At 39.2% G+C, this 27668-nt stretch overlaps 1 protein-coding gene across 1 annotated transcript in view; it reads right to left on the bottom strand.

The window, feature by feature from the left end:
* HSD17B12 (hydroxysteroid 17-beta dehydrogenase 12) overlaps nt 1-27668 on the bottom strand; it is a 171154-nt gene that overhangs the window by 48271 nt on the left and 95215 nt on the right. Inside the window, exons 4-6 of the mRNA XM_040259041.1 lie at nt 19495-19602; nt 4388-4452; nt 3490-3534 (exon numbers count right to left, since the gene is read on the bottom strand). Coding sequence (XP_040114975.1) covers nt 3490-3534; nt 4388-4452; nt 19495-19602 — 218 coding nt within the window. The remainder of the gene's footprint in view (nt 1-3489; nt 3535-4387; nt 4453-19494; nt 19603-27668) is intronic.

Raw genomic sequence — 27668 nt, 5'->3', positions numbered from 1 at the left:
GAAGTTACTCAGCACTCAGATGATCTTTTGATCTTCTGAATTTGTGGGGGAGAAAGTGGTCTCCCTGTCCTATTCCTCTGCCATCTTTGGACCACCTCTCCAACACGCACTATTTTTTAACTCTCATTATTTTTAAGCATTTGGCCAAATATATTAGAAGGGATTATCAAAACCATAGTACACAGTCATTTCAAAAGGCAAAAATCATAAAACAAATTACAGACCACAAGTGATCTTAATTTTGATCAAAAAATTTGCTTGCTAAAAAAGTAATAGCTGCATACATGTACTCAAAATCTTCACCACCTCTGAGTTTAACAAAGTAATAGAAACACTTTTTAGAGCCTTTAGTATGCTCTGGGCACTATTCTAAGAGATTTACACATATTACCTCGTTTAATTCCCAAAACAACTCTGTAAGGTAAAGAGAGTTATCCTCCTCAATTTATAGATGAAAAACTGAAGCACAGAGGGTAAGTAATTCACTCAAAGGCCGTATTACTAGTAGATGATGTAGTTATTTAATTAACTTGAAACCTTACACAGATTGTTGAAGAATGATTACATTTACATAGCATGCCAAGGGAAATACCTTTAACACTATACAGATATATGCACATTAACCATGTTTTATAAGCATTAATTTTGTGCACGTGTGTCTTGAGCCAAAGCTACTCACAGATCCAGTTGTTTGTAGTTTGCCTCACACTGAATCTTACTTGAGAAAAAATCTTGGTTAACCACAATGAAAAAGATAGAGCAACTATTTGTTTTATAAAATTGTCATCTTACAATGTAATTCTCTTGAGGTGCCTTTAGGTAACAAGCTGCCAGATGTCACATGGTGTGCATGCATCAACGATGTGGCTTTCTTTTTGGTAGACCTGCTTTACCTGAATCAACTATATTGCTAAAATCACATGAAGACTAAATTAACTATACGCTTTAAAAGCAACATATACATTACACAGGGAGAAGCACAGCTATCCATATATGAAAAGTTGAACAAGACATAATAAGATTTTAGGGTCTCTGAACTTGGAATAAGATTTTAGGGTCCTTGAATTTGAAATCAACTGTGTAACGGTTATGATTTCTCAGGACATGAAGACCCAAGGAGAACTTTTTTTTAAATATTCACAATTAAAAAAAAAAGACTATGCCATATATATATAGTTACATTCTTATTTATATTTATCTGGTCAGTCCAAATAGTTTTGAGCTTTTTTTTGGTTTTCTTAAATTAGTATATGAGTTAATGAAAATATCAATAATTTTGCTGTTCCATCAATATGTTCAAATTTAAACTACCTGATATTATGTATGGAAATTCTGCCTTAAGCAGTATTTTCTGCTGGTCTGGTATGTATAATCAAGGTATGCTATCTCATTGTAGTTACTGTTAAAATAAAAGGGGATTATCTTTTTGTGCGTGGACTAAAGATCTAAATGTAAGACCAGAAACTATAAAACTCCTAGAGGAGAACATAGGCAAAACACTCTCTGACATAAACCACAGCAGGATCCTCTATGATCCACCTCCCAGAATTCTGGAAATAAAAGCAAAAATAAACAAATGGGATCTAATTAAAATTAAAAGCTTCTGCACAACAAAGGAAAATATAAGCAAAGTGAAAAGACAGCCTTCCGAATGGGAGAAAATAATAGCAAATGAAACAACTGACAAACAACTAATCTCAAAAATATACAAGCAACTTATGCAGCTCAACTCCAGAAAAATAAACGACCCAATCAAAAAATGGGCCAAAGAACTAAATAGACATTTCTCCAAAGAAGACATACAGATGGCTAACAAACACATGAAAAGATGCTCAACATCACTCATTATTAGAGAAATGCAAATCAAAACCACAATGAGGTATCACTTCACACCAGTCAGAATGGCTGCGATCCAAAAATCTGCAAGCAATAAATGCTGGAGAGGGTGTGGAGAAAAGGGAACCCTCCTACACTGTTGGTGGGAATGCAAACTAGTACAGCCACTATGGAGAACAGTGTGGAGATTCCTTAAAAAATTGCAAATAGAACTGCCTTGTGACCCAGCAATCCCACTGCTGGGCATACACACCAAGGAAACCAGAATTGAAAGAGACACATGTACCCCAATGTTCATCGCAGCACTGTTTATAATAGCCAGGACATGGAAACAACCTAGATGTCCATCGGCAGATGAATGGATAAGAAAGCTGTGGTACATATACACAATGGAGTATTACTCAGCCATTAAAAAGAATACATTTGAATCAGTTCTGATGAGATGGATGAAACTGGAGCCGATTATACAGAGTGAAGTAAGCCAGAAAGAAAAACACCAATACAGTATACTAACACATATATATGGAATTTAGAAAGATGGCAATGATGACCCTGTATGCAAGACAGCAAAAAAGACACAGATGTGTATAGCAGACTTTTGGACTCAGAGGGAGAGGGAGAGGGTGAGAGGATTTGGGAGAATGGCATTGAAACATGTATAATATCATGTAAGAATCGAAATGCCAGTCTATGTCTGATGCAAGATACAGCACACTTGGGGCAGGTACACGGGGATGACCCAGAGAGATGTGGGGAGGGGGGTGGGGGGGGTTCATGTTTGGGAATGCATGTACACCCGTGGTGGATTCATGTCAATGTGTGGCAAAACCAATACAGAATTGTAAAGTAAAATTTAAAAAAATAAATAAATAAATTAATTAATTAAAAAAAAATTTTTTTTAAATAAAATAAAAGGGGAAATGTAAATTTTCTGGTGGTCCAGTGGTTAGGACTCCAAGCGTCCACTACAGGGGGCACAGGTTCGATCCCAGATTGGGAAAATAAGATTCCTCATCCTAAGAGAGGTAGGGAGGGATGGTTCTGAGATGCTCACACTTGCTAGCTATTCTTCCTTTTAGCACATTTTAGCTGTGGTGTCTTTTGTTGGCATATACAAGTGACATGGCTACAATGCATGTCTAGCAACTAGAAATGAGAGTAATTTTCATGTGTGGCTAATAAAAATCATACTCATTACTCTGGGGTCCCACATACAATGCTTTTCCACAACATTTAGCTCATCAGCTTACGTGGACCACAGGAGATACGGACTGGAAACAGTAGGTTAGCAATGAATTATTCATAGGTGAAAGCTTTGTAAAAGAATCAATCTTCAGCCTAAGTTAGTCTGCATATTCCCAGGACTCACTATGTTTTTGTAGAAGTGTTTGTATATAAGAGGCATTTAATAAATGTTCAGCTGCTAAAAAGGAGAACTATATAGATATCTGTTTGGTAATTAGTTCTTTCCACTTCCTGAAAAGGTAAGGAAATAAATTGCTTTCATCTGGAATACCTACTTGAATCAAAATAAGAGCTGACTGAAGTGAACAAACTGATTCAGTGTTTTTAAATAGAAAGATCCAGAAAAAGGTGACATATTTATAAAGAAGCTATTTATAAAGATGACATATTTATTATAAGTTTCCTTACCTTGCAAACAGAAAGGACATTAACATTTATCAGTTTCTTGATGGTCTGCAAAAGAAATATTGATAATTTTATATAGATCTGATCATGGAAGTGACCATATTATATATAAGATAGATAGATAGAGATATATGAATAATCCAGAGATGCATTGAAAGTTTCCCCAGATACCTTGGAAACTGACAGGATTTGGGGTAAAGAGGCAGCTTATATTTTACTCTCAGTATTACAGTGTTTTTCAGCTAAATGCAGCAATTCATGCTAGTATACAAAATCCAAAGTATACATACAAGTGAAATCTGAATGCGAAAAAAACACACTAAACCTAAAATAAATATGCAATTTCCTCTCTGCTAACATGGAAAGAAGAAACTACTGAATCTAATATTTTCAACAATTTTTAAAAATTTACATTTTCTTTCAATAATATGTTTTCTAGTTTTTATTAAAGAATTAGACATGCATCAAGCATATAGCTTTCATTTTGGTAGAGCTAGTTTACCTGAATCCACTATACTGCTGTATATTATTAACACCATTATGGCTTTTAAATTGATGTTTAGAATCCTGATATTTAAACAGAGCTGCTTTGATGTAATAAAAATGATAATAATAAAACTGGAGCTATTACTGAACCTAGTGTTGTACAGATGAGATGATAAATATTTTCTCATTCAATTCTTCTAACATCTCTGTAAAGCTGCCTATATTATAGACAAGGGAACGGAGACTAAGGATGGTTGGGTCATTCCCTAGGGAACTCAGGTAGTGAGTAGAAGGACCAGGGTATGAATCTCGGTTGTTAGACTCCAGAGCTCAGAGTCTCAACATTATACCATATTGCCTCACCCATGCCTGCACACATTCTTTCTATGACCACAATCTACAAAAAACAACTTACATTGTCCAAGTCAGGAACATCCAAAAAGTATTCCGGATACTCATATGACATTCCCACATTGTTCACTGAAATAAAACAAGATCATTAGCTAGCTACTATACATTTTGTAGATTTGACATAAAGAGATTAAAAATAATGAGACTAAGATGATACATACAATTACATAAAATGTTGCTTCTGTCTTGAGTGATCTCTCTATCCATAATCTATCTGTACAGACAGTTCAAATGTCTCCTCTTTCACTGAGCCTTTCTGTATCCAACCCCTGCCAAAAGGACTTTTTATTGGCCTCCCAATTTCCATAGCCCATTGGAGTATGTGTGCATTCCACCTCTGTAATACATCTGTAGATACTGCTTAACCTCTCTCTCCGTGTGTGTGTTCAGTCGTGTCTGACTCCCTGTGACCTCATGGACTGTAGCCCACCAGACTCCTTTGTCTGTGGGATCATCCTGACAGGAATCCTGGAGTGGGCTGCCATTTCCTCCTCCAGGGGACCTTCCTGACCTGGGGATCGAACCTGCATCTCCCACAGCTTCTACACTGGCAAGGGGATTTTTCACCTCTGAGCCACCTGGGAAGCCCAATCTCTCTTTAGATCTTCAATTTTCAGAGTACAGTAGAAAGATTGGAGGATACAGTTATACAGGAGACTAAAAACTTGAGTTCTACTTACAAATGTTTCAGAAAATATGTGACTTGGGATAAATCACACATGATATGCATCTCAGTGTCTTCACCTCTTAAATGAGAGCACGTTTAATCATTCAACAAACATTTGCCATTCACTTGTGTGCAAGACACGTGTGAAGAACCAGAAAAACCACAAACAACAGTTTGCATCATGGAGCAAACTATCCAGTAGAAAGAGAAAGACACTAAACAAAAAGAATGAACAACTATCTCATTACAAAGTACAGAGTGCTGTGGGGCCTGTCCCAGACTTCATCTGGGAGGTGAGGGAAGGTTTGACATTGACAGAGGTTAAATAACTTGTACAAGATCATAGAGCAAAGTAAGGCTAGGATTCAAACCGAGAATATTTGACTTCAGAGGTGTCTTAACCACTGCTTAAAGCCATCCTATGACTTCATTCCTTATTCAGCTCAGGGAAAAAAAAGTCAGTAATAATTGGATAATAAACAGAAATCTGATAGCAATGTTTAATAAAAGTGTAAGGTATCAGAAAAGAAAGGTTTCAGTAGCAAAAAGATAATGAAATTCTGATCATTCTGCTCAAGCGTATAAGGAATTATGCCAGATAAACCTGATGGTAGTAACAGTAACTTTTTCAACAGACTAACAAAATTAGTGGCTCAAAGGAACTCAATAAAGGTTCTATATTTAGCAGTAAGCCAGTCACTTGAGGCTGTGACTCTTAAGATTTTACTGGTACAATTCGGTCAGGATGGCTTGAACAAGATCACTGAAACCTGTCTGAAAAATCTGTAAGCAAAGGACAGTAGCAAAGCAAACTGTATTTAATTAAGATTCATGACCATCTGAATAGGGATGGTATCTAAACAGAAAAATAATAGCAGGTTCGAATCCATTTTTATTTTATTCAAAATGTTCTCCACCCACCAGGGGTTCTAGGAATCAATTCTTTAAAGATCAGCAAAACTAGGTGAAGGTGCGGGTTTGTGTTCATTCGACTTTGCCTTAACCATCCACAAGGTTATAAAGGATGAATGACTTATTTACAGAGAAATAGCAACAACCAAAAGATCTGTTAAAATGTTACTATTCTTTAGAAAGTCAGTGTAAGATTACAGAAGTCCTCAAGGAAAGGTTTTTGCTGAATTGTAATGTTCTTCGGGAAAGAAGACTCCATCACACACTGTGAACTCCATCTCTCTTCACTCTCTTGTATCTAGAAAACTTTCTAGCTGTAGGGCTCTGGATCTAGAATCTAGATCTAGATTCTAGGTCTCTTTCTAGCCCACAGAAATACTAACGTTCCTTTTCAACCTGCTGAAGAAAACTGAATAGTGTTACTATAAATCTTTTACAGTCCAGGATTTGGATTTAGAAGGGAAAAAAAAACCAGGAACTTTGTAAGCAGCACCATTAACTTTTGCCATCTTGCCAACTTGTGTTACAAGGGCCAAAGTCAAGCTAAGGATGCCCATACATAACTAATTAAGCAAAGAAGTGATACCCTGGATAAGGTTGTATCTACAACACAAAGCCTTCAGATCTGTCTTGCTAATTGACCAAAGGAAAGACATCACAGCTATCTACTCACATGGTAAAAATGTGATCATCTATTTACACAATTCTAAAAGAAAACACAGTCAACACTGAGACTTTTAATCCAAAAAAATAAATGGTATTATGTATAAGGGCTATGCTTTTATAATCAAAAATAAACACAGGGAAAAAAAAGTGTTAAAACTGGAATAGACCTTTGAGAGCACTGAGCCTGACTTTATGAGGGGAAATACATGCCAAGGTCACACTGGTAAGTGGTCCTTTACTCTTAAATCTCTTGCTATCTTATTAGTCGGACCTTTTGCTGGTGGAAGATATGCTACCTGTATTCTCTCCACAGTAAGTAATCACTGCATAGTGCTATTATTTAAGAGTTCAAGAAAAACAACTGTTGCTCTCAAATGTTATTTCCGTAAACTTGCACAACGGTGAGAATCTTTTGGAAAAAGTAAACTCATTGCAATTTTATTTTGAGACGTTAGGTGGCAGCAACAACCAGACAGCAGGCGGAAAAGGCAACCAAACAAGCAGGGACTTGGAAAAGGAAGAAAACAGGCTTTGGGTAGGAGGGAAGGGTGGAAATATTTCCATTATAATTTAATCTCATTAAGAATGGGTACATGCAATACCATCTTCTTATATTACAGGATTCATTACAGGATTCACCAAACCAAACAATGCCACAAGTTGTTCCAACATCATTCAGATAATTGAAAATCCCTTTTTAAACAGTAGTGTTTTAAATTAGCATTAAATATCTGTTCATTAGTGAGTTTCCTTGAATTCCTCACATCAGGCACCGGAGGCAGATTGAAATTTTTGTTCAATGACCTGAAAAACCCTTTTAACTCATGTAACACACCATGTCTTTCAGAAAACAAGGTGTTATATGTACATGTAATCTCAGAATTCTGAGCACTACCCCAACAATCATCACAGGACCATGAACAGATAGAAACTCTTTCCCATCCATTTCTCAGTGGCATTCTAAGATTGGGAAGAGCTCAATGGAAGAGATGAGACAGACGAAGAACAGAGGTGAAGACAGGCCAAGAACAAGGACAAGGTAAGCGGAAAGAGAAGGAGGGGGTGGACCCCTGCAGAGAGGAACTGTCAGCGTGCCGGGTTCGACAGTGCTCTCTCCATGTCTGCCATCCAGAACTTTCAAAAACACCGAAACCAGAAAGCATTATATTTTAAAGACTCGGAAAATCCACAGAGTATTTCTGAATGTTATATAAATATTCTAAATTACACCATACTGCTGTTTAAAAATCATTTCCACCTATCATACTTTTAAAAAATGATGAGAACATACACAAGATTTGTTTCTTCTGAATTCATTTTCTGCTGCTTCTACCCTTACTGGACTTACCATCCTTTATCAAAACCAGCTGCTGTAGAGATAATGATGTCATTAGGAAATTCAATTTCTGGCATCTGGGTTGGGCATGAGGGAGGAGCAAATGACAATAAATTGCTAGAGAATAAAAGTCCATCTGAACGAACACAATAATAGCAGATATGGGTAACCACACACAGACCACCTTCAACCTGCTGCCTCTGCCAGATTAATCACACATAAGATATTAAGGCAGTTTAAAAACACACTGCCTAATGATGGGGTTTCCTAATACATAACAAATAATGCAGTCTTCTCTATTTCTCTCTCATCACATCAAAGTAGAAAACATGATACTAAGTTTACATTTTGGTCACATTTGTGGTTGGATACATTAAAGCAGTTCATTCATAAAAAACTGAATTTTAAAAAATGCTGCCACCTCCCGTTATTGCAAAAGATACTGAATTTTTAAAAATGTAGACCCAAATAACACCATGAGTGGAGAGAAACTTCTCTTATTTTAAGCTTTCGAACCAGGAGGGGATGGATCTGAGTCCAATAGACCGGGATTTCAGTCTGCAGCTACCAGGTCCTAACAAGATGCAGGTGATTTCACTCCAGTAAGCCTCTTTTCCTCATCACCTTTATATATAAATTAGGCATAACAATTTAAGCATTAAATGGGATAATACACATAAAATGTTTAACCCAATGCCTGGAACATACTCTGTCCATGGAATTCTCCAGGTTACCCACCCATACTAAAGTGGGTAGCCATTCCCTTCTCCAGGAGATCTTCCCGACCCAGGGATCAAACCCAGCTCTTCTGCATTGCAAGCAGATTCTTTACTATCTGAGCTACCAGAGAATCCCAAGTGAAACCCCTCAAAAGTGTGGCAGTGGTGGGCTTTCCTGGTAGCTTCCCCTGTGGCTCAGACGGTAAAGAATTTGCCCGCAACGCAGGAGACCTGGGTTGGATCCCTGAGTCGGGAAGATACCCTGGAGGAGGGCATGGCAACCCACTCTAGTATTCTTGCCTGGAGAATTCCATGGACAGAGGAGCCTGGCAGCCTACAGTCCATGGGGTCACAAAGAGTTGGACACAACTCTTGTCTGAGCCACTAACGCTTGGAATATACTAGTCTGTTAATAAGTGGGGAGAAAGAGTTGTTATTGCTGTGTGGTCACTTATTCAACAAGTGTTTACTGAACTCCTATTTTGCACCCAACACTAGGGTAGGGGCTGGGGCTGCAGCACAATAGTCAAGGTCTCTGTTTTTATTGTACATAAGCAGCATTGAAGTGGAAGATCCATCTAAAAGAGAGCTCTAGGCAAGAGTTAACCAGAATAACTTTACACGGATTGAATTTATCCTAACTGCTCCTATTCTCTCTTTACTTCGTTCAAGTAATCTAATCTTACAGTCTGCGGAGTTTGGAAAGTGATGCAAAGAAAATTCCTTCTTTGCCTTATTTAACATATTGCTGGAGCTAGCACATGTTCAGACTCTGACAGATGATATTTGGAACAGCAAGTAAAACATTTTGCAAACTTTACAGTTTTCCTACACTTGTGAGTAGCAATTTCTAAATAAAAGAGAGTTTACAAGGCTTTAAATCTACAGCGCTTTTACTCAGAAATTGAAAAATTAAGATTGAGTCAGAAGCAACACAACAGAACATTTCAGCTCCACTGTTTAATTACAAACTGCTACGTGATGCTCATTACAAAACCATGTAAGATTTGCCATCCATCAAGTTGGAAGAGAGAATGAGGACAGAAAGATGGGAGAGGGTTGGTAGTTAAAGCTCAGTGAACGGGAGGAATGTGTGTCAGTTTCATGAATGATGGTTCTGCTTACATTTCTGAAATCACAGATAATTGCCCAGTTTTAAGCTAAAGGTTTTGCTTTAATTAATACCACTAGTGGGTTTTGAGTAAAAGGAAATACATTTGAATTCAACCTTATTCTCACTTTAGAAATCCAATCTGGTTCAATACATCTGATGGAACTATAAGGCACTATGAAAGTGAAAGTCACTCAGTCATGTCCTACTTTTTGGGACCATATGGACTCTACCCACCAGGCTCCTCTGTCTATGGGATTCTCCAGGCACGAATACTGAAGTAGCTTGTCATTTCCTTCTCCAGGGGATCTTCCTGACCCAGGAATTGAACCGGGGCCTCCTGCATTGCAGCCAGATTCCTTACCAACTGAGCTACGAGGGAAGCCCATAAGGTACTATACGTAGTCTAATAACATTGCTGATGAGTCTCCTAAAAATTCCATGTACCTGTTCTGCTTGCCATGATTGGCTGCATCAGGGTTCTGCTTCATTCAGCCCAAAGGAGGGCGTTTACACCAGATCCCACTGTCTACCTGAATCTCCACTTTGCTTTCTCACAGCTTTCTCAAGTTTAACATAACTCAGAATGAAATCATCATTGTTTTCTACAGAACTGCTCCTAGTCCAGGGTCTCTTGTCTTAGAGAAATAGCCCCCAGCTACTCAAGCTGACCTGAAAGTTGCTAATTAGTAATTGTATAATCTTGGACTGCTTTTGAATGACTTTGGCTACCTGATGCAAAGAACTGACTCATTGGACAAGACTGATGCTGGGAAAGACAGAAGGCAAAAGGAGAAGGGGACAAAAGAGGATGAGATAGTCAGGTAGCATCACTGACTCAGTGGACATGAATTTGAGCAAACTCCAGGAGACAGTGGAGGACAGAGTAGCCTGGCGTGCTGCAGTCCACGGGGTCACAAAGAGTCTGACACGACTTAGCGACTAAACAACGAAATAATCCTGGACAACGCATTTAGTCACTGTAAGTCTGTTTCTTGTCTGTTAAATGGGATAGAAATATTAATATCTATCTTATAGGATTGTTGGGGATTGAATGAGATTCATTAGCATGGTACATGGCATATAAAAACCCTTTGTGAATCTCGGCAATAATAATTAAAAGCAAACTGCTACTATTCTTGACTCCTCAGTCAGGCAAGACCTCTGATGAGGACCTCATCAGAAATTAGTCCTACTTCCATTTAAACATCTCTCCAGTCAATTCACTTCTATCCATTCCCACCGCCATCATTCTAACATAAGCCACCCTTATCTTCTATTTCATTGCTGAAATAGCCTCATCAGTCTCTGCATCAATCCTCGACTCTTCTACTCAGGAGTCAGAAGGATATAAAATGCTAGAATGGTATCAATTCACCGCTTACAACTCTACAGTGTCTACACTGTCCTGTCAAAGAAGTCGAAATGTATCAACCTGGATTTCTAAGCCTTCTGTGGTGTCGCTTCTCCAGACTCTAGCACTACAATCTGTGCTCTAGATTTACAGACCTTCTGTCAGCTCCTCCAACCTGCCAAGCACATTCACCTCAGGGTTTTTATACATCCTGTTTCTTCTACCTGGAAACATCTTTTCTTGCAGGATTAATCAGCTTTCAGGTCTCAACTTAAATATTACTTTCTTGGAGAGATCCTCTCTGACACTCTTAGCCTTCTTGGCAATTTACCCTTTCATTACATGAAACATATTCCTAATTACTTGCTCAGTGGCTGTCTTCCATGAAAGCAAAAACAGTACCAGTTTTGCTTACTGCTATCTCTCCACAATTTTACTTGTTGAATGAGTTGGGGCACAACTATCAACAAATAGGAAGGGACGTCCCTGATGACACAGTGGATGGGACTCCGCCTGCCAATGCAGGAGACAAGGGTCCAATCCCTGGTCCAGAGGCCTCCACATGCCATGGAGTAACCAAATCTGTGAGCCACAACTATTGAGCCCACGTGCTACAGCTACGGAAGCCTGTGCACCGAGAGCCTGGGCTCTGCATAAGGCAAAGCCAGAGCTGTGAACAGCATCGCAGCAAAGAGGAGAAGCCCCTGCTCACCGCAACTGGAGAAAGCGCGCACACAGCAACAAAAAGACCCGGTGCGGCCCAAAATAACTAAGTAAGTAAATAAAATTATTTTTAAAGAACAGGATCTGCCTGTATCAGGGGGGCGGGCAGGGTGGGGAGGGAGAGGAAAACAAATAATTTAAAAAGTGCTGTATTATGAAGAATTCTGTATGATATAGTTTGCCTGGTCCTTGTCCCAGATTCCTGAATGGAAATGTCTAAACCCTTGGAATGTCTTTGTTATTCATGGCGGGACCTCTGGATCATATCTGAGTTTAAGCTAATGAGACAAAAAGCTGGGGTTAGCCACTGGTGACTAGAGTTGGGGCTTTTAGCCAGCCCCGCCTGTGGAAAAGGGATGGGGGCTGGAAATTGAGTTGAATCACGTGGCCAAAGGTTTGATTAATCATGCCTAAATAATGAAACCCCAATAAAAACTCTGGACCCTGAGCTCGATGGAGCTTCCCAGGGGGTGAACACACCGATGTATGGAAAGGGTGATGGGTCCTGACCCCACAAGGCCAGGGCACAGAAACTGCATCTGGACCCCTCTCGGACTTACCCTTTGTGTCTCTTCGTTTGGCTGCTCCTGATTTGTATCCTGCACAAGAAAACTGTAATTTTAAGTACAGCAAGTTGCAAATTTGTGGCCAGTTGGTCAGAAGTGCAGGTGGCCTGGGGACCTTCAAACTTACAGCTCGTGTCTGAGGTGAGTGCAGTCTATTTGGGGACTGTGTCATCGTACCTGTGGGATCTACACTAACTCCGGCAGTTTGGGACAGAACCTGAATGTATTAGAAAAGAGAAGTTTTGGAAATGTCCCAAACTCCAAGAAGGCATGAAAATTATATCCTGGCATAATAGAGTAAATTCACCCTCTCTACAAGCTACCATCCTACCATGCTCCTCTAATCCTTTCTTGCATACTAAAACAATAGCCTCTGTCCTTTCTTGAGCCAGAGTCATTTTATACCTGGGCTACAGGGCAAGGGAAAAAAAAAAAAGGAAAAGGAAAGAAGGGTGTTTCCAGACATCCAAAGTTTATCACTGGTGCTCTCTCAACTAACCTTATCTTGCCCTTCTATTTTTTGTCCCCTCTCTAGGCACCCTTGGGTTTCCCTGGTAGCTCTATCAGTAAGAATCCACCTGCAAGTCAGGAGACCCAGGTTTGATCCCTGGGTTGGGAAGATCCCCTGGAGAACAAAATGGCAACCCACTCCAGTATTCTTGCCTGGGAAATCCCATGGACAGAAGAGCCTGCTGGGCTGGACACGACTTGGCAACTAAATCGCCACCACCACCTAAGCACCCCCACTATTCATCAGCCTACCACTACAGTTAGCTCTTTAAGCCTCGATACTTCATTTCAAAATGATTTCTCCACATCTTTCCTTAACTGAAATAGTCATTCCTCAAGGTGACTGATCCAGCAAGTAGGCAGTAAACTGAATACACCAATACCAATAAGATGTAAATGAAGATGTCACTGCTCTTCCTGAGACATTTACATTTCAAAAGAAGGCACTTTAACACTAATTTCTAAATAGGAAAGTTCCTGAGAATGGCAAGAAGATCATCTGTAGCTTTACATATTTTAAAATCCTCTGAAAAAGCAGCAAGACTCTTTTACTTGTAATTTCCTTCATCAACTGGGACTGAGAAGCCACATAATAACTTCCCAAAGTGCTTAAGATTTCTCCCCTCCCAGGGTTCCTAGAAAAGTTTTCCTCAGCCCAGTTCCTACCGCCCTGTGGTCCCCACTCTCAGCCATCTGTTTCCTTTTCCTCTGACACTTTGGGGACTGAACTATAACGAAGCCTTCTAGAGATCTCAACCAAACTAATTCCCTGGGAGTTTGCCATTTTGAAGCTAACTGGTCCTTTCCCCCAAGTAGCTAATAATATTTTGGGTCTTTTGTTAAGAAGCTTTGAAAATTAAATATAAACAGTTACAGAGTTACAGGACTGATCTTAACTATTAATCTCTGCTCAAACTATCTTTTAAGATACTTAATTCACAACACTCAACTATTTTCCATCCCAGAACAAATACTAAGTTGAAGGGGAAAAACAGAACACAAATGCTTCTGATGTTTTCCCCATAATCCGTAAGGCTACATAGGTAAGGATAATCAAGAGATATTTTGCATTCAGCTGAGAAGGGAAGATACCAATTAAAAAATGACCCCCCAAATACATTAATAGGACAATTATTTCTTTATGAAGGGCACAGGAAGAAAAGAGAATAACGTCTATCTCAGATTTTGCAATCAACTGACTTTTATTGTCTATATATACCGTTGTTATTTAAATGATGCCTCTTAATATAATTATGGGCACTGTGTAGAGACAGAAAAAAGTTGATGGGTAATCAACAGGTCTAAGACACTAAGCCCTTACAGATCGACGCCCGGTACCAACCGATTTTCTGGACTCTACAAGTTACATAAATAATGGCCTATGGGTGGAAAGGACCTTCATAGCACTTGGCATAGGGAAACTCTTGGTCCAGGATGCATGAAAGCTTGAAAAAAGCTATGGTTGATTTTTTTTTTTTTTTTTAATGAATGACAAACTAAGCATCTTTTTCCAGAAGGACCTTTCTATTTTTGCCTCTAGAATAAAGAATGCCACTATTTAAAAGTAAAAAAAAAAAAGTCAGAGTGGAATTTGAAACAAGTGTTGTCTGTGGCATACTTCAAAACCAAGCCTACTCCATGATGCAGGGCATGAAGTCCTCCAACCAATCTGGAACACACGCGAGAGTCTCTCTTGAGGAATCGACTGAGCATTGTAACAGTCACATTCTGCTCACTGAAAGCAGGACTGATGTCATTTTCTCTAAATAGCCAGAGTTTGTTTTTAACTTTTCTTAAATCTGTGTTTCTTCGCATTTGCCTGACAGAAGACAGGAGATGTTTGCTTATTTTACACAACAGAGTAAAGAGATTATCGTTTCAACCTTACACATTTGCAGTCTGATCAAGTAATGGTGAGCTTTCAGTACGAATTCACAGAATTCCTGGCCATTTTTTTCCCACTTATCTTATTGAAAAGTTAATATTTCTTTCCTAACGCATAGCATTTTCTATTGCAATTCTGAAAACAGAAATTCTCTATTAAGCATTGACTATGCTTTTAGTGGTCAATGCTATTCAAACAAATGGAATATACCTTGGTGATTTTTATTTCTTTTTATCATTACTGGTTTCATTAAAATTTCTTCAGTAGAAAAAAAAATCTTTCTTATGACAATATGGGTTGACTGCTAAATCTTACTAGAAATCAATGTATATGCTTGTTATTTTAGGTAATATTATAAAGGTGAGACTGACGTTAAGCAGAGGAGGAAGGAGAATAAATTATTTTACCCTTCTTAGACAGAGGTGGGGGTATAATAGGATCTGGACTGGGGTGGGGAAAGAGGGAAGAAAGTGAAGAGGCTATATGTTCAGGTAATAATAATAATATAAAAAATCAACACCAGACCCCTCCCACAAGTTCTAGATGGTTACACACACACTAGAGAAAGAACTATAAGATTTAGGTTGAAATATGACCTAGTAGTAAGATAAAATTTAGCTCATAAGGACATTTTAATATTTTCCTCAAAAATCTTGGCAAATTAAAATTACAATGCAATATATCTGCTAATAAATGTCAATAATAATTATACAAAGCTTATGATTAAGGAGATAGTTCTGACAGAGTAGGAAGAAAACAAAGTATATAGCCAATTACTAGTATAATGAATGTGAAAGTGCTGCTATAAACTTTAAAGGAGCATTAGCTCTAATTATTTTTATTACTGAGCTGTAACCAACCTAGAACTCAAAACTTAAGTTGTCTGTGTATGTGTGTGGGGACCCAAGTAAGTATTCAATCAAATCGTTTAATTACAGTATAACTTCAAAGCCACACTGTTAAGATTTTAACCTCAACCTCAGCACTACTGAGATTTCAGCCTGATCATCCTTTGTGGAGGGAGTCTATCCGAGCACTTGAGCACGTTTACCACCATTCCCTCCCACCCTGCACAGGGGCCAACAGAACTTCCTCCTCTCTCCTCAATTAGTGACAACCAGAAATGTGTCTGGATACTGCCAGACACTGCAAAATTGCCCAGGTTAAAAGCCATGTCAAAGCGTAAGAAAAACCTCACAGTTATATTTATGGCTCTCCCACAGAAACTGAGGATGAGAGAGAGCCAAGACGAACTGGAGACAGATGTCTATCATTAGGCATGTGTGTGGCTCAGATGGTAAAGAATCTGCGTGCAATGCAGGAGACCAGGGTTCGATCCCTGGATCAGGAAGATCCCCTGGAGAGGAGGGAAGGGCTACCCACTCCAGTGTTCTTGCCTGGAGAACTCCATGGATAGAGAAGCCTGGAAGGCTACAGTCCACTGGGTTGCAAAGAGTCAGACACTACTGAGCAACTAACACTTTCGCTAGGTATGGGTGGCTACTGAACATTTAAAATGTAGCTAGTCTGAACTGAGATAATGTTATAAATGTACAACACACCCTATGACTTGAAGACTTGGTATGAGAAAAAGAATATAAAATGTTTCCAAAAGTGTTATGTGAATTACTTGGTAAAGTGACAATACTTTGGATACAGTGGGTTAAAATAAAATACATTACTAAAATTAGTTTCCTTTGTTCCTTCTCATTTATTAAAAATGTGGCTATAAGACAGGTTAAAATCACATACCTGGCTTGCATTATATTTCCAGTGGACAGTGCTGAACTTGTGCAAAAAACTACCCCTCCTCCACACTAGTTCCAGGCAGCCCGTGATGACACAGAGCTCTGTCTCAGTTTTGCTCTTTGCTTTCTCTCCATTCTCCTTGGATTAGCGCCAGTCTCCTTTCTCCAATGAGACAACTACTCAGAGATGACTGACCTCTAAGCTCTATCTCTAGTTCAGAGCTCTACTGAAAACTAGACCCATATGTCCAACTATCAACTTGACAACCCCACCTGGTGGGGAGGGGATGAACTGGGAGATTGGGATTGACATAAATACACTTCTGTTGTGGTGGTTTTGTTGCTAAATTGTATCTAACTCTTTTGCCACCCAATGGACTGTAGCCCACCAGGCTCCTCTGTCCATGGGATTTCCCAGGCAAGAATACTGGAGTGGGTTGCCATTTCCTTCTCCAGGGGATCTTCCTGACCCAGGGATCGAACCCTGGGTTGGCACTGGCAGGTAATCTCCTGCACTGGCAGGCGTATTTATTACCACTGAGCCATCAGGGAAGCCCATATATACAGTACTACGTATAAAAGAGACAACTAATGAGAACCTACTGTATACCGCGGGGAACTCTACTCAGTGCTCTGTGGTGACCTAAGTGGGAAGGAAATCCAAAAAAGAGGAGATACATGTATACAGATAGCCGATTCACTTCGCTGTACAGCAGAAACTAACACAGTATTGTAAAGCAACTATACTCAAAAAAGTTAATTAAGAAGGAACCCATTTGGGCATCCTAGAAGAACCCCAAACTTAAACGATCCTCGTTCCCAAAAAGCTTCCTTTTCTAGGATTCCCCATTTTATTAGATCGTGTTACCGACACAGATGTTCAAGCCAGAAACCTGAAGGTCATCAAGAGTTCTCTTGCGCCGCCCCCATGTAGAGTCCTGCTTCCTCTTCTCCCTTCCTATTTCTGGAATCATCCTTTTTCCTACCCCACTGGCTAAGCCAAGTCACCATTATTATTTCCCATATCAACTCTGCCATTCCTTTCATCCTCTTTATTACACCCTGCCCTCCCTGTCTCAACACTTATCCCATAGATAACTATTTTTGATCAGGGCTGTCTTTCCATTCAGAACATTATACTACATAAAGCTAGGTGCTTTCTTGTTCATTGTTGTATCTCCAGTTCACTGACTGGTGAATGAATAAAGAAGGGTGGAAACTGCTGACTCACAGGCTGCAATTTACTAAGGGGCTGGACTCCAAAAGCAGTGGTTCCATTAGCATACATGGCCCAGGAAAGTATCAATTCTTATGTCTAAACATTAATGCTTATGCGCTGACACAAGTCCTAGGATTCGGGAAGTGGGTACCCTGTACCTCATCCTTCACAGATCTACCTATTGTGCCTAAACTCACGCTGTAGACTTTCTATATCTGGGTCAGGAAAAAACAGCTGAAGAAAGCCTTTTATAACACTCCAACCCTAGAAGAAATCAACCCTGAATATTCACTAGGAAGGACTGATGCTGAAGCTCCAATACTTTGTCCACCTGATGTGAACAACTGACTCACTGGAAAAGACCCTGATGCTGGGAAAGACTGAAGGTGGGAGGAGAAGGGGCTGATAGAGGATGAGATGGTTGGATGGCATCATCAACTCAATGGACATGAGTCTGAGCAAACTCCAGGAGACAGTGAAGGACAGAGAAGCTTGGCATGCTGCAGTTCATGGGGTTGCAAAGAGTCAGCTACGACTGGGTGACTGAACAAAAACAACAACAACAACTGCGTAGAGTGCAGTCGTGCAGTATCTTTATTTTAAGCCCAAGATGTCCGGAAGCAAGCTTAAAGCAGCAGTGACGTGGCTGGTAGGTACATCACTGCTGAAAAGTACGATAGTACTTTTAGTACACTACTGAAAAGTACAAAAGTACAACAGTACTCAATAGTGCTTTTCAAGGTACTGTATAAGATTAAAAACATGTTCTCTGTTTTTTTGTGCTTGTTTGTTTTTTGTGTGAAAAATATTATACACCTATTACAGTACAGTATTATATAGTCAGCTGTGTTAGCTGGGACCTAGGCTAACTTTGGTGGACTTACTGACTGGACTTAGGAACACGCTCTCAGAATGGAACTCGTTTTTAGGTAGGGGATTTACTGTAGTGGCTAAAACCCAGGTGCAGTTCTCAGCCTCTGTGTGACCTCAGGCAAGTCATTCATCTGAGTCAAGTCTTCTCGACTGGGGTGATAGCTCCCCTCAGTGGGCAAAAATTGTTTTGGGGGTGTGGTGTGAGCTCTTAACCTTTCCGTATAAAGCACAGGTATAGCACGTAAACAAGATACACAGGGTATCTGTGGTACTAAAATTTCATGGGAGGGAAGTGGAAAACAATGTCTAAAAAGACTCCTTGTTGGGGAGAGGGTAATACTGAACAAAGGCTAAGAAATACCCCTCTAAGCCTTTATTTCCTCAACTATAAAAATGGGTCAGCATCACCTGCTGTAAAAGATTATAATATTATGCTGCTGCTGCTGCTAAGTCCCTTCAGTCATGTCCGACTCTGCGACCCCATAGACGGCAGCCCACTAGGCTCCTCTGTCCCTGGGATTCTCCAGGCAAGAATGCTGGAGTGGGTTGCCATTTCCTTGTCCAATTACATACCGAGAGAATGAAAGAGTGGAAATAAAGCAGGCCAAGAAAACAACCTAAATTGTAGTCGTCATTAAAACACAACATAAAACATAAAGTTTCACACATATATAAATTAATATCATCTAATGATCATTTGTATTAACAAGACAATTTTCTTTCCACTAGTTAGGCCATCAGTTGAACACCTAACATTCAAAATGAAAACAGTACTAATCAACACATGCAAGAAGAATCTATAACTGTGACAAAGATACAAACCTAAAACTCCAATCTCAAGACCTGCCAAGCTTGTTTTAATTTTGTCATAAATATCTTCTAACGTAAAGTCAACGGCAATGGTCTTTGTTTCCACTTTGAATTTTTCTCCTAGGGAAAAAAAAAAAACACAAATAGAGAGAGGAAAATTAATATATGGCAAATAAGATTCAAGCATTTGATGACATTACTCTTTCAAACACATTCCCCATCCCAATTTGAGATAAAATTTAGACCAGGATAATTTTAAGCAATCATGAGACCATCTAAGAGATGCTATAGAACCAGCACAATAGTTCTGAAACAAAAATTCCAGCGTTATCACAGAGTTGCCTGAATGTTCCTTAATCAGTTCTCCTATAAATCAATAATGACGACTTTTTAGACCCTTAGATACAAACTATAAAACATCGTTCATATCATCATGCTGTATACTCTTTAAGTATCTCTGGCTTTATGATTTTAATTGTAAATTGATAACTTCATTCTTTCTGGAAGAAGTCTCTATGTCACAAAATATTGCAAAGTGTGTCTATGAAAACAAAAAAAATCCATATTATTAATCTGGAAATAAAAAGAATATGATATTAGAATTTGGAAACTTGGTTAATAATAAATAGTCACTACATTTAAAAAGCCCACATAAAATGCACTGTAATGGAGCCATACAGTGACACAAGAAAGACCTGTGTTCCACTTTGCACAGGACCATTAAGGTCTAAACAGAGCTAAGGGAAATAACACACTGAGAAGTGAGGCGCTGGAGAAAGCATATTTATGAAAAGGAACATGTCATGTTGATTTCTGCCTTCACCAGTGAGCTGCTCTGAGAACACGGCATCAACGGTGAGGTTACCGAGACATGGGTACCAATTTCACTTCCACACTTATTTGCTAAATGACTTTGAGCAAGTCTATGGGCCTCTGCATCCTCTTCTGAAAATGAAGGTCAGTTCAGTTCAGTTGCTCAGTCATGTCCGACTCTTTGCGACCCCATGAATCACAACACAACAGGCCTCCCTGTCCATCACCAACTCCCGGAGTGCACTCAAACTCACACCCATCGAGTCAGTGATGCCATCCAGCCATCTCATCCTCTGTCGTCCCCTTCTCCTCCTGCCCCCAATCCCTCCCAGCATCACAGTCTTTTCCAATGAGTCAACTCTTCTCATGAGGTGGCCAAAGTACTGGAGCTTCAGCTTTAGCATCATTCCTTCCAAAGAAATCCCAGGGCTGATCTCCTTCAGAATGGACGGGTTGGATCTCCTTGCAGTCCAAGGGACTCTCAAGAGTCTTCTCCAACACCACAGTTCAAAAGCATCAATTCTTCGGTGCTCCGCTTTCTTCACAGTCCAACTCTCACATTCATACATGACCACAGGAAAAACCATAGCCTTAACTAGACGGACCTTTGTTGGCAAAGTAATGTCTCTGCTTTTGAATATGCTATCTAGGTTGGTCATAACTTTCCTTCCAAGGAGTAAGATTTCATGGCTGCAGTCACCATCTGCAGTGATTTTGGAGCCCAGAAAAATAAAGTCTGACACTGTTTCCACTGTTCCCCCATCTATTTCCCATGAAGTGATGGGACCAGATGCCATCATCTTAGTTTTCTGAATGTTGAGCTTTAAGCCAACTTTTTCACTCTTCTCTTTCACTTTCATCAAGAGTCTTTTTAGAAGGTAGTAATACTCATTAGTACTATCAACACAAAGGTACAAAAATATCACCAACACTTCTATGTACTGGCATATAGGAGGCAGTCCATAAAGTCTCTAAGAATGTTTATTCTTTGGAACTGGATGAGAATTCAAGGAATTAACTTAAAAACCCCACTTCCAAAAATAAAATGTTCTTCCTTTGAAGTCAATGCCGGCTCATCACAGAATATACAGCATTAATCCACAGAGATTTCTGTTCTTGACCTAAAAAGATTTATGTCTGAAACTAAAACAGCTGGTTCACAACAGATTTATTCTTAGTTAGACTCAATGAAAAGTTATCAACTCTAGATAGGAATCTATGAATAAACTAGAGAGGATAAAAATTGACCTGGAAAACACCTTATCTAGTGTTAAAGGTACACCTATAATTCGAATATAAATTAATTATGCTATGTGTTCATGTAATGGACAGCCAGATCCAGGGTTCTCCCCCATAGCTGGTCTAACATGTCTTATCACGAATGGTTCACAGAATTTACCTCAAGTAAGTAAAGAGCTCCTGCCTTTATTAGAGCCACCAATTCACAAGAAAAAAGACTAAAATCAAAAGGCTGAAGGAAACCTTTTATTGAAAGTAAAACTTTATTCCAGAGGTAAAATAAGATAAAGTTTATCTATTTATTTAAGAAAAGCTAAGTCTGTTTCCACACTACCACTATATGCTGACATTTAGGAAAATTTCTCTCTAGTAATAAAAGCCACCTAACAGCCACTGAATCAAATTTACATTTAGATCTCAGAAGATTTGGTGAATGTACTTACATGGCACAGCCTTATATACATATGGCATAAGTAAGTTTTAAGTTTTCTTATGTCGTCACATTAGGATAAATAAAATGGCTTTTGATGCAAGTTTTTCCAGATACATAAAAATTTGAACTTATACCTGAATTTCTCTGAATCCTGCTCTAGTCCAATTAATACTGTTTTCTTTCTCTTAACTTTTCTCCACTGCCCCTATTGTGGGCTTTTCTTCTTTTTAAAACATAGGTCAGATGCTGTCACTTCCCTCCTTGCAAACCTCCAAAGGGTGCCATCTCACATACAGTAAAAAAGTCTTCAGCAACAGCCTGATACCAAACTCATCCTTACCCACTTACTCTCCGGTCACTCCTCAGCCTTGTTCACAGGGGTCCTGGCAGTTCTGCAGACACAGAATCTTTTCCAAATACACTCAAGGCTTTTGCACTTTCTACGCCCTCTGTCTGGAATGCTCTTCCAGACCCTGCATCTCTATTGGGTCAGAGAAGTCTTCCTTGGCCAGCCTTTGAAAAACGCAGCTACTCCTCTCCTGCACTCCGTCTCCCCCTTCTCTGCTTTCTTCCATCCCATTGTGCTTACCCCTCTCTAATCTATGTACTTTGTTAATGTACATGTTTATTGCCATCCGCTCCCACTAGAATTAAGCTTGTGAGGACAAGGACTTGGATCTGTTTTGTTCAGTTGCTCAACAATGTCACAAAGGCTCCAGAGTCCTTCCACCCTTTCTCTTATTCCCCTAGACTGGCTCTTCCCTTGGTTTCAAGAGTGCCACTGCCATTCCAAGCATCCATGCAGGCAACATTCAGAATCAACGATGGGACATTCTGTTTAGGTCCCTTTTATAGTGAGGAAAACTCCCCCAGAAGAATCCAGGAGTCTTCCCTCACATTTCCTTTCCCGAGGTTATGGGATATACATGCTCTTGACGAGGTCCGTGGACCAGCTTTGAGGACTCCATGAACTGCCCCCCAAACCACCACCACCAAGCTCTGTGTGAGTCAAAAATAGAAGCACGTACATAAACATAGGACAGGAGATGCCGCTCTCTGGGCCAAGGCCCTTAGGATAGAATAATGACAGATGTTCTAAAAGGCTGGGGTGGGAGACAGCTGGCTTCCCTAGGAACTGTGGAAATAAATCTAGGCATCTCCCCGCTTCCCATAGCCTATCAACTCTCATCTGGCCCTGCCAACAGAAGCCAGCATAGATGAACAAGAAACCTCCATTTTAAACATGAGCACAAGGATACAAGAAGCTCCTGGAACATAAGCGGGGACCATTATACTCAGGTTTGAACAAAGCTTTTGGCCACCCCAATACAATCTTCATTTCCACGTTCACCACATCTCTTACCCGAGGCTCTTCATACAACCACCCGTTTACAACTCAGCAACAGCCCACCACTGGAGAAGAGTAAGAACTTCACCGAAGCTTTGGAGACATACTTCTGAGTACCCTGATCCTTGTCCACCACAACGGTCCACAACATGACTGCCTCTATTGTCTTTCTTCCAAGGTAGAAGCTCTGATAAGTTAAAACCAATACCCTGAAGGGCTGTGGGATAAAGATATATAACAATTCCTCCAATTATGTCTCAGCATTGTTTTTAAAATCACACGAAATACTTTTTTCTTTTGAAAAGCAACTTTTTTTCTTGAGGTACCTCTCTTTGTTGGCTTGAGAAATGAAATTAAACTTGTCTCTTGGTATCCATGTATTCTGTTTCTAGGATGCCCTGTGAATATAAAAATCCTCGGAGGCTCAAGTCCCATATTGGGCCCACCATATCCACTAATTCTACCAACCCAGGACTGTAAACATACCACGTGATCCTGGGGTTGGCTGAATCCACCACGTGGAACTCATGAACACAGAAGGTAATGAATACTGCCAGTAAGACCTGGGCCAGAGCTGACCGATTTCCTGTGCAAGATAGTGAACTAAAATTCAAGTTCATAGCCAAACGGATATTTCTGTAACCCTCCAAACATTTCTCTCTTCTTTCAAATAAAAAGATAGTTCGAATTAATTAAAAGTCAAACATCACACAGTACCTTTCTTCTAAAAATGCTGACTGTGCTGCTTTTGTTTTAAAGTGACCTCTTTTTATTTCAACCTGTCACTTTGTTCTTACAAGATTCCATTCTGGTTTTGTGAAATCTCACCACAGGAAAAAGTATTCTTTTCAAGATCTAGGTCTTTCACTTAGGTATTTAGAAAAAGGAAGCTTAACAGTTGCTTTTATTTCTTTAAAGTCAAAACAAAACCAATCCAGGAACTTTTGAAAAAATTACCATAAAATTTAAAATATTAGCTATTGAAATAACTACTTTATGGCAATTAATACTCTGAAGATCAATACAGTTCACCATTTTGCCAAGAGTAGAACCATTTTTCTATGTAACACAAAACAACACTTTTCATTTAAAGTAGAAGGAGCACAATTTTTACATATTAAACCGAAGTAAAAGCAAAAGTGCTGATTTACAGTCTCGTCCTATATTATTGGAACTAAGAATACAGGTCTGACACCAGTCACCTAGACTCTAGGATGTCCTAAAGAACTCAGAGGTACCATGTAAAATGCTTAGGGCTGCAATTAATAGCCTACCAACTAAACAGGAGTAATACCTGATAACAGTTAATACAGCAATAATTCATAAGTTATCATTTACTAAGAATCAACTAGATGCCAAAAAGTTTACTAAATGACATATGCCACTTAATCTGCAGAAGAATTTACTGGTATCTTGCTGAAACTCACAAATGACTATCATCATAAATTTCAGTCTACATCATTTGAAAGGCTATCATTTATTTATGTTTTTTTTAGTTTTGAAATAATCTCAAAGTTGCAAATACTGTACAAGGAATTTTTTTCCTGAACCATGTTTCATTCAGTTGATTCAGATTCCATCACCCATAAATACTTCAGTGTAGCCGTTCTCAAATAGTGACCCATGACCCTGATGGCTCTTTAGAGTCAAAATTACTAAGACATTATTTGCCTTTTTTAGTTGGTGGTAACTGCACCAATAGCACAAAAGTAATGGTGGGTAAAACTGCTAGAATCTTCGCAAGAAACCTAACTATGTTAAAAGTCACTGTGTTCTTCACAGACCAGCAGTAAAAAAGAAAAAAGTCAGTTTTGTTAAAAAATGGCTCCTGTATGAAGCAGTAAAATAATTTTTATTAAATCTCTACCCTTGTGTATACATCTTTTTAATGTTCCATGTGACAAAATGGGAAGTCTACATAAAGCACTTTTTCTGTGTACCCAGTATAATGGCCGTCCTGAGAAAAAGCAAGCACAATTGAGTTGTGAGCTGAATTAGCTGCCCTTTTTTCAGGCAGCATCATTTTACTTTAAAGAACAACTGACAGAAAAACTATGCTTCTTCAGATTTGGCAGACATATCCTAAAAATGGATGAAGCTAGTCTGGCACTTTAAGAAAAGCAACGGGATTTACTGTCCATGGTAAAATTGGGAGATTTTAAATGAAAATTAGAATCCTGTAAAACTTGTATCCACCATCCTGAGACTGACAGAAAAGATTTTTTTTTCTGATGAGATTAGGACTGATATTAGTAATTGTAATTTGGTGGCGGGTGGGGGGGGCGGGGGGGGATGAGCGGGGAGGGGAACAGTGACAACATTTGTAAGATTTGCAAAACTCAGGAACCAATATTTTCCAAAGACCAAAAAGTTAAAAAAGATCATAAAGTTAAAAAATCATGATGGACAAAGACCTATTCAATGTGGGAGACAGACATATGGATTTTAAGGCAATGAAGTATGAAAAGTTCATTGATATGTTTTCAGATTCCATATCACAACTAACCTTGAAGAAATTTCCACTTAAGGAATGTTGATGTAGTAACCAAAAAAAATATCCACAATTATCTGAAGAGGCTACCCAAATCACTTTCTCTTCTCCAACTACATATTCATGTAAACCAGATTTTCTTCTCATGTGCTGTGCTGTGCTTAGCTGCTCAGTCGTGTCTGACCCTTTGTGATCCCATGGACCACCAGGCTCCTCTGTCCATGGGGATTCTCCAGGCATGAATACTGGAGCGGGTTGCCATGCCCTCCTCCAGGGGATCTTCTTTCTGACACAGGGATCGAACCCACGTCTCCCGCATTGCAGGCATATTCTTTAGCATCTGAGCCTCCTGGGAAGCCCAGGGATACTGGAGTGGGTAGCCTATCCTTTCTCCAGGGGATCTTCCTGATCCAGGAATCAAACAGGTGGATTCTTTACCAGCTGAGCTACCATGGAAGCCCTTTCCTTTTAAACTTCAACCAAAAGAACATATCTTCACATAACGGATGCAGAAACAGATCTGCAAACACAACTGTCTTCTATGTCAGATATCAAAGAGAGTTTTAGAAATGTAAAATAACGCCACTCTTCTCACTGAATCTTGTTGTTTTAGAAGATAGCTATTGTCCTCACTAAAAATACATTACACTAACAGAATGGGTTTATTGCTATTACTTTTACATGAATTAAAAAATTATTTTTAAAAATTAGCCAGCTTGACTTTCTAATACAATAAACACTGATAGCTGTATCCTACATAAACGAAAGCTCTATGGGACTCTCCACAATTTTTAAGTGTATAAAGGGGTCCTGAGACTAAAAAGTTTAAGAATGTTCCTTTCATATGTAATTCCTACAGTCTCCTAAATATTATATAAGCATCAAAATTAAGAAATTAACCTTGATACAGTATTTCCTTGTAACTCCTGGAATCTATTCAAATTTCATCAGCTGTCTCAACGATGTCCTTACAGCAAAAGGATCCAAACCAGAGTCACCCACTGCATTAGGTCCCATGTCTGTTTAGCCTTCCAACCTGGGAACAGTTTTCTGGTCTTTTCTTGACCTTTATGACTTTGACACTTTAAAGACCACAAACCAATTACTTTGTAGAACATCCCTCAATTTAGGTTTGTATGTTTCCTCATGATTAGATTTGGGTTATACATCCTTGGCTGGAATATCATAGACATGAAACTGTGTTTCTCACTGTACCCTATCAACTGTCCTATTACCCATGAAGATAAATTTGATCGCTTATTAAAGTGGTAACTGCTTGGCTCTTCCACTGTAAAGTTACTATTTTCCCCTTTGTAATTACAAATATTTGGGGTTTTTTGTGGGGAGAGATTTTGAGACTATATAAAATTCCCTTTCTCATTAAAATTTCAATTTATGCATTTATTATTATGAGCCTGGGTTCATAACTTCCTATTTTATTCAATAATTATCATGTCTGTCATTTTAATTTTAATGTTCAATTTATCCAGATTTGACTAATGACAGGGAGTCTCTTCAAACTAGTTTCTGTGTCTTTTTGAAGCATCCTCATTATTCTTTGAATACTTTCTTGCGTTCTGGCACAATAAAATATTCCAGGCTCACCTTCTATTTTCCCTGCCCCAGCCCTGGAACAAGTAATGTCTCCAAGGAGCACTGCACCCTTTATTAGAAAATAGTATCTGGAAACTAAGATATAAGTGGTGACTTTACTCATTATGATTGGAGTGTAGCTGCTCCCAGCAAAGAACACAAGCTTTGGCAACCAACTGTACAGTGTCACAGGCATGACACAAAAACATACTGGGCAGTGTCCCACACTTAGTTGCCACTGAGAGACACTTCCTGAGATGAGAGACACT

This window comes from Oryx dammah, unplaced genomic scaffold, assembly GCF_014754425.2.
Source record: "Oryx dammah isolate SB20612 unplaced genomic scaffold, SCBI_Odam_1.1 HiC_scaffold_17, whole genome shotgun sequence".
Taxonomy (NCBI): domain Eukaryota; kingdom Metazoa; phylum Chordata; class Mammalia; order Artiodactyla; family Bovidae; genus Oryx; species Oryx dammah.
Note: the sequence above shows the minus strand (reverse complement) of the source record. Positions and strands in the feature narration are given on the sequence as shown.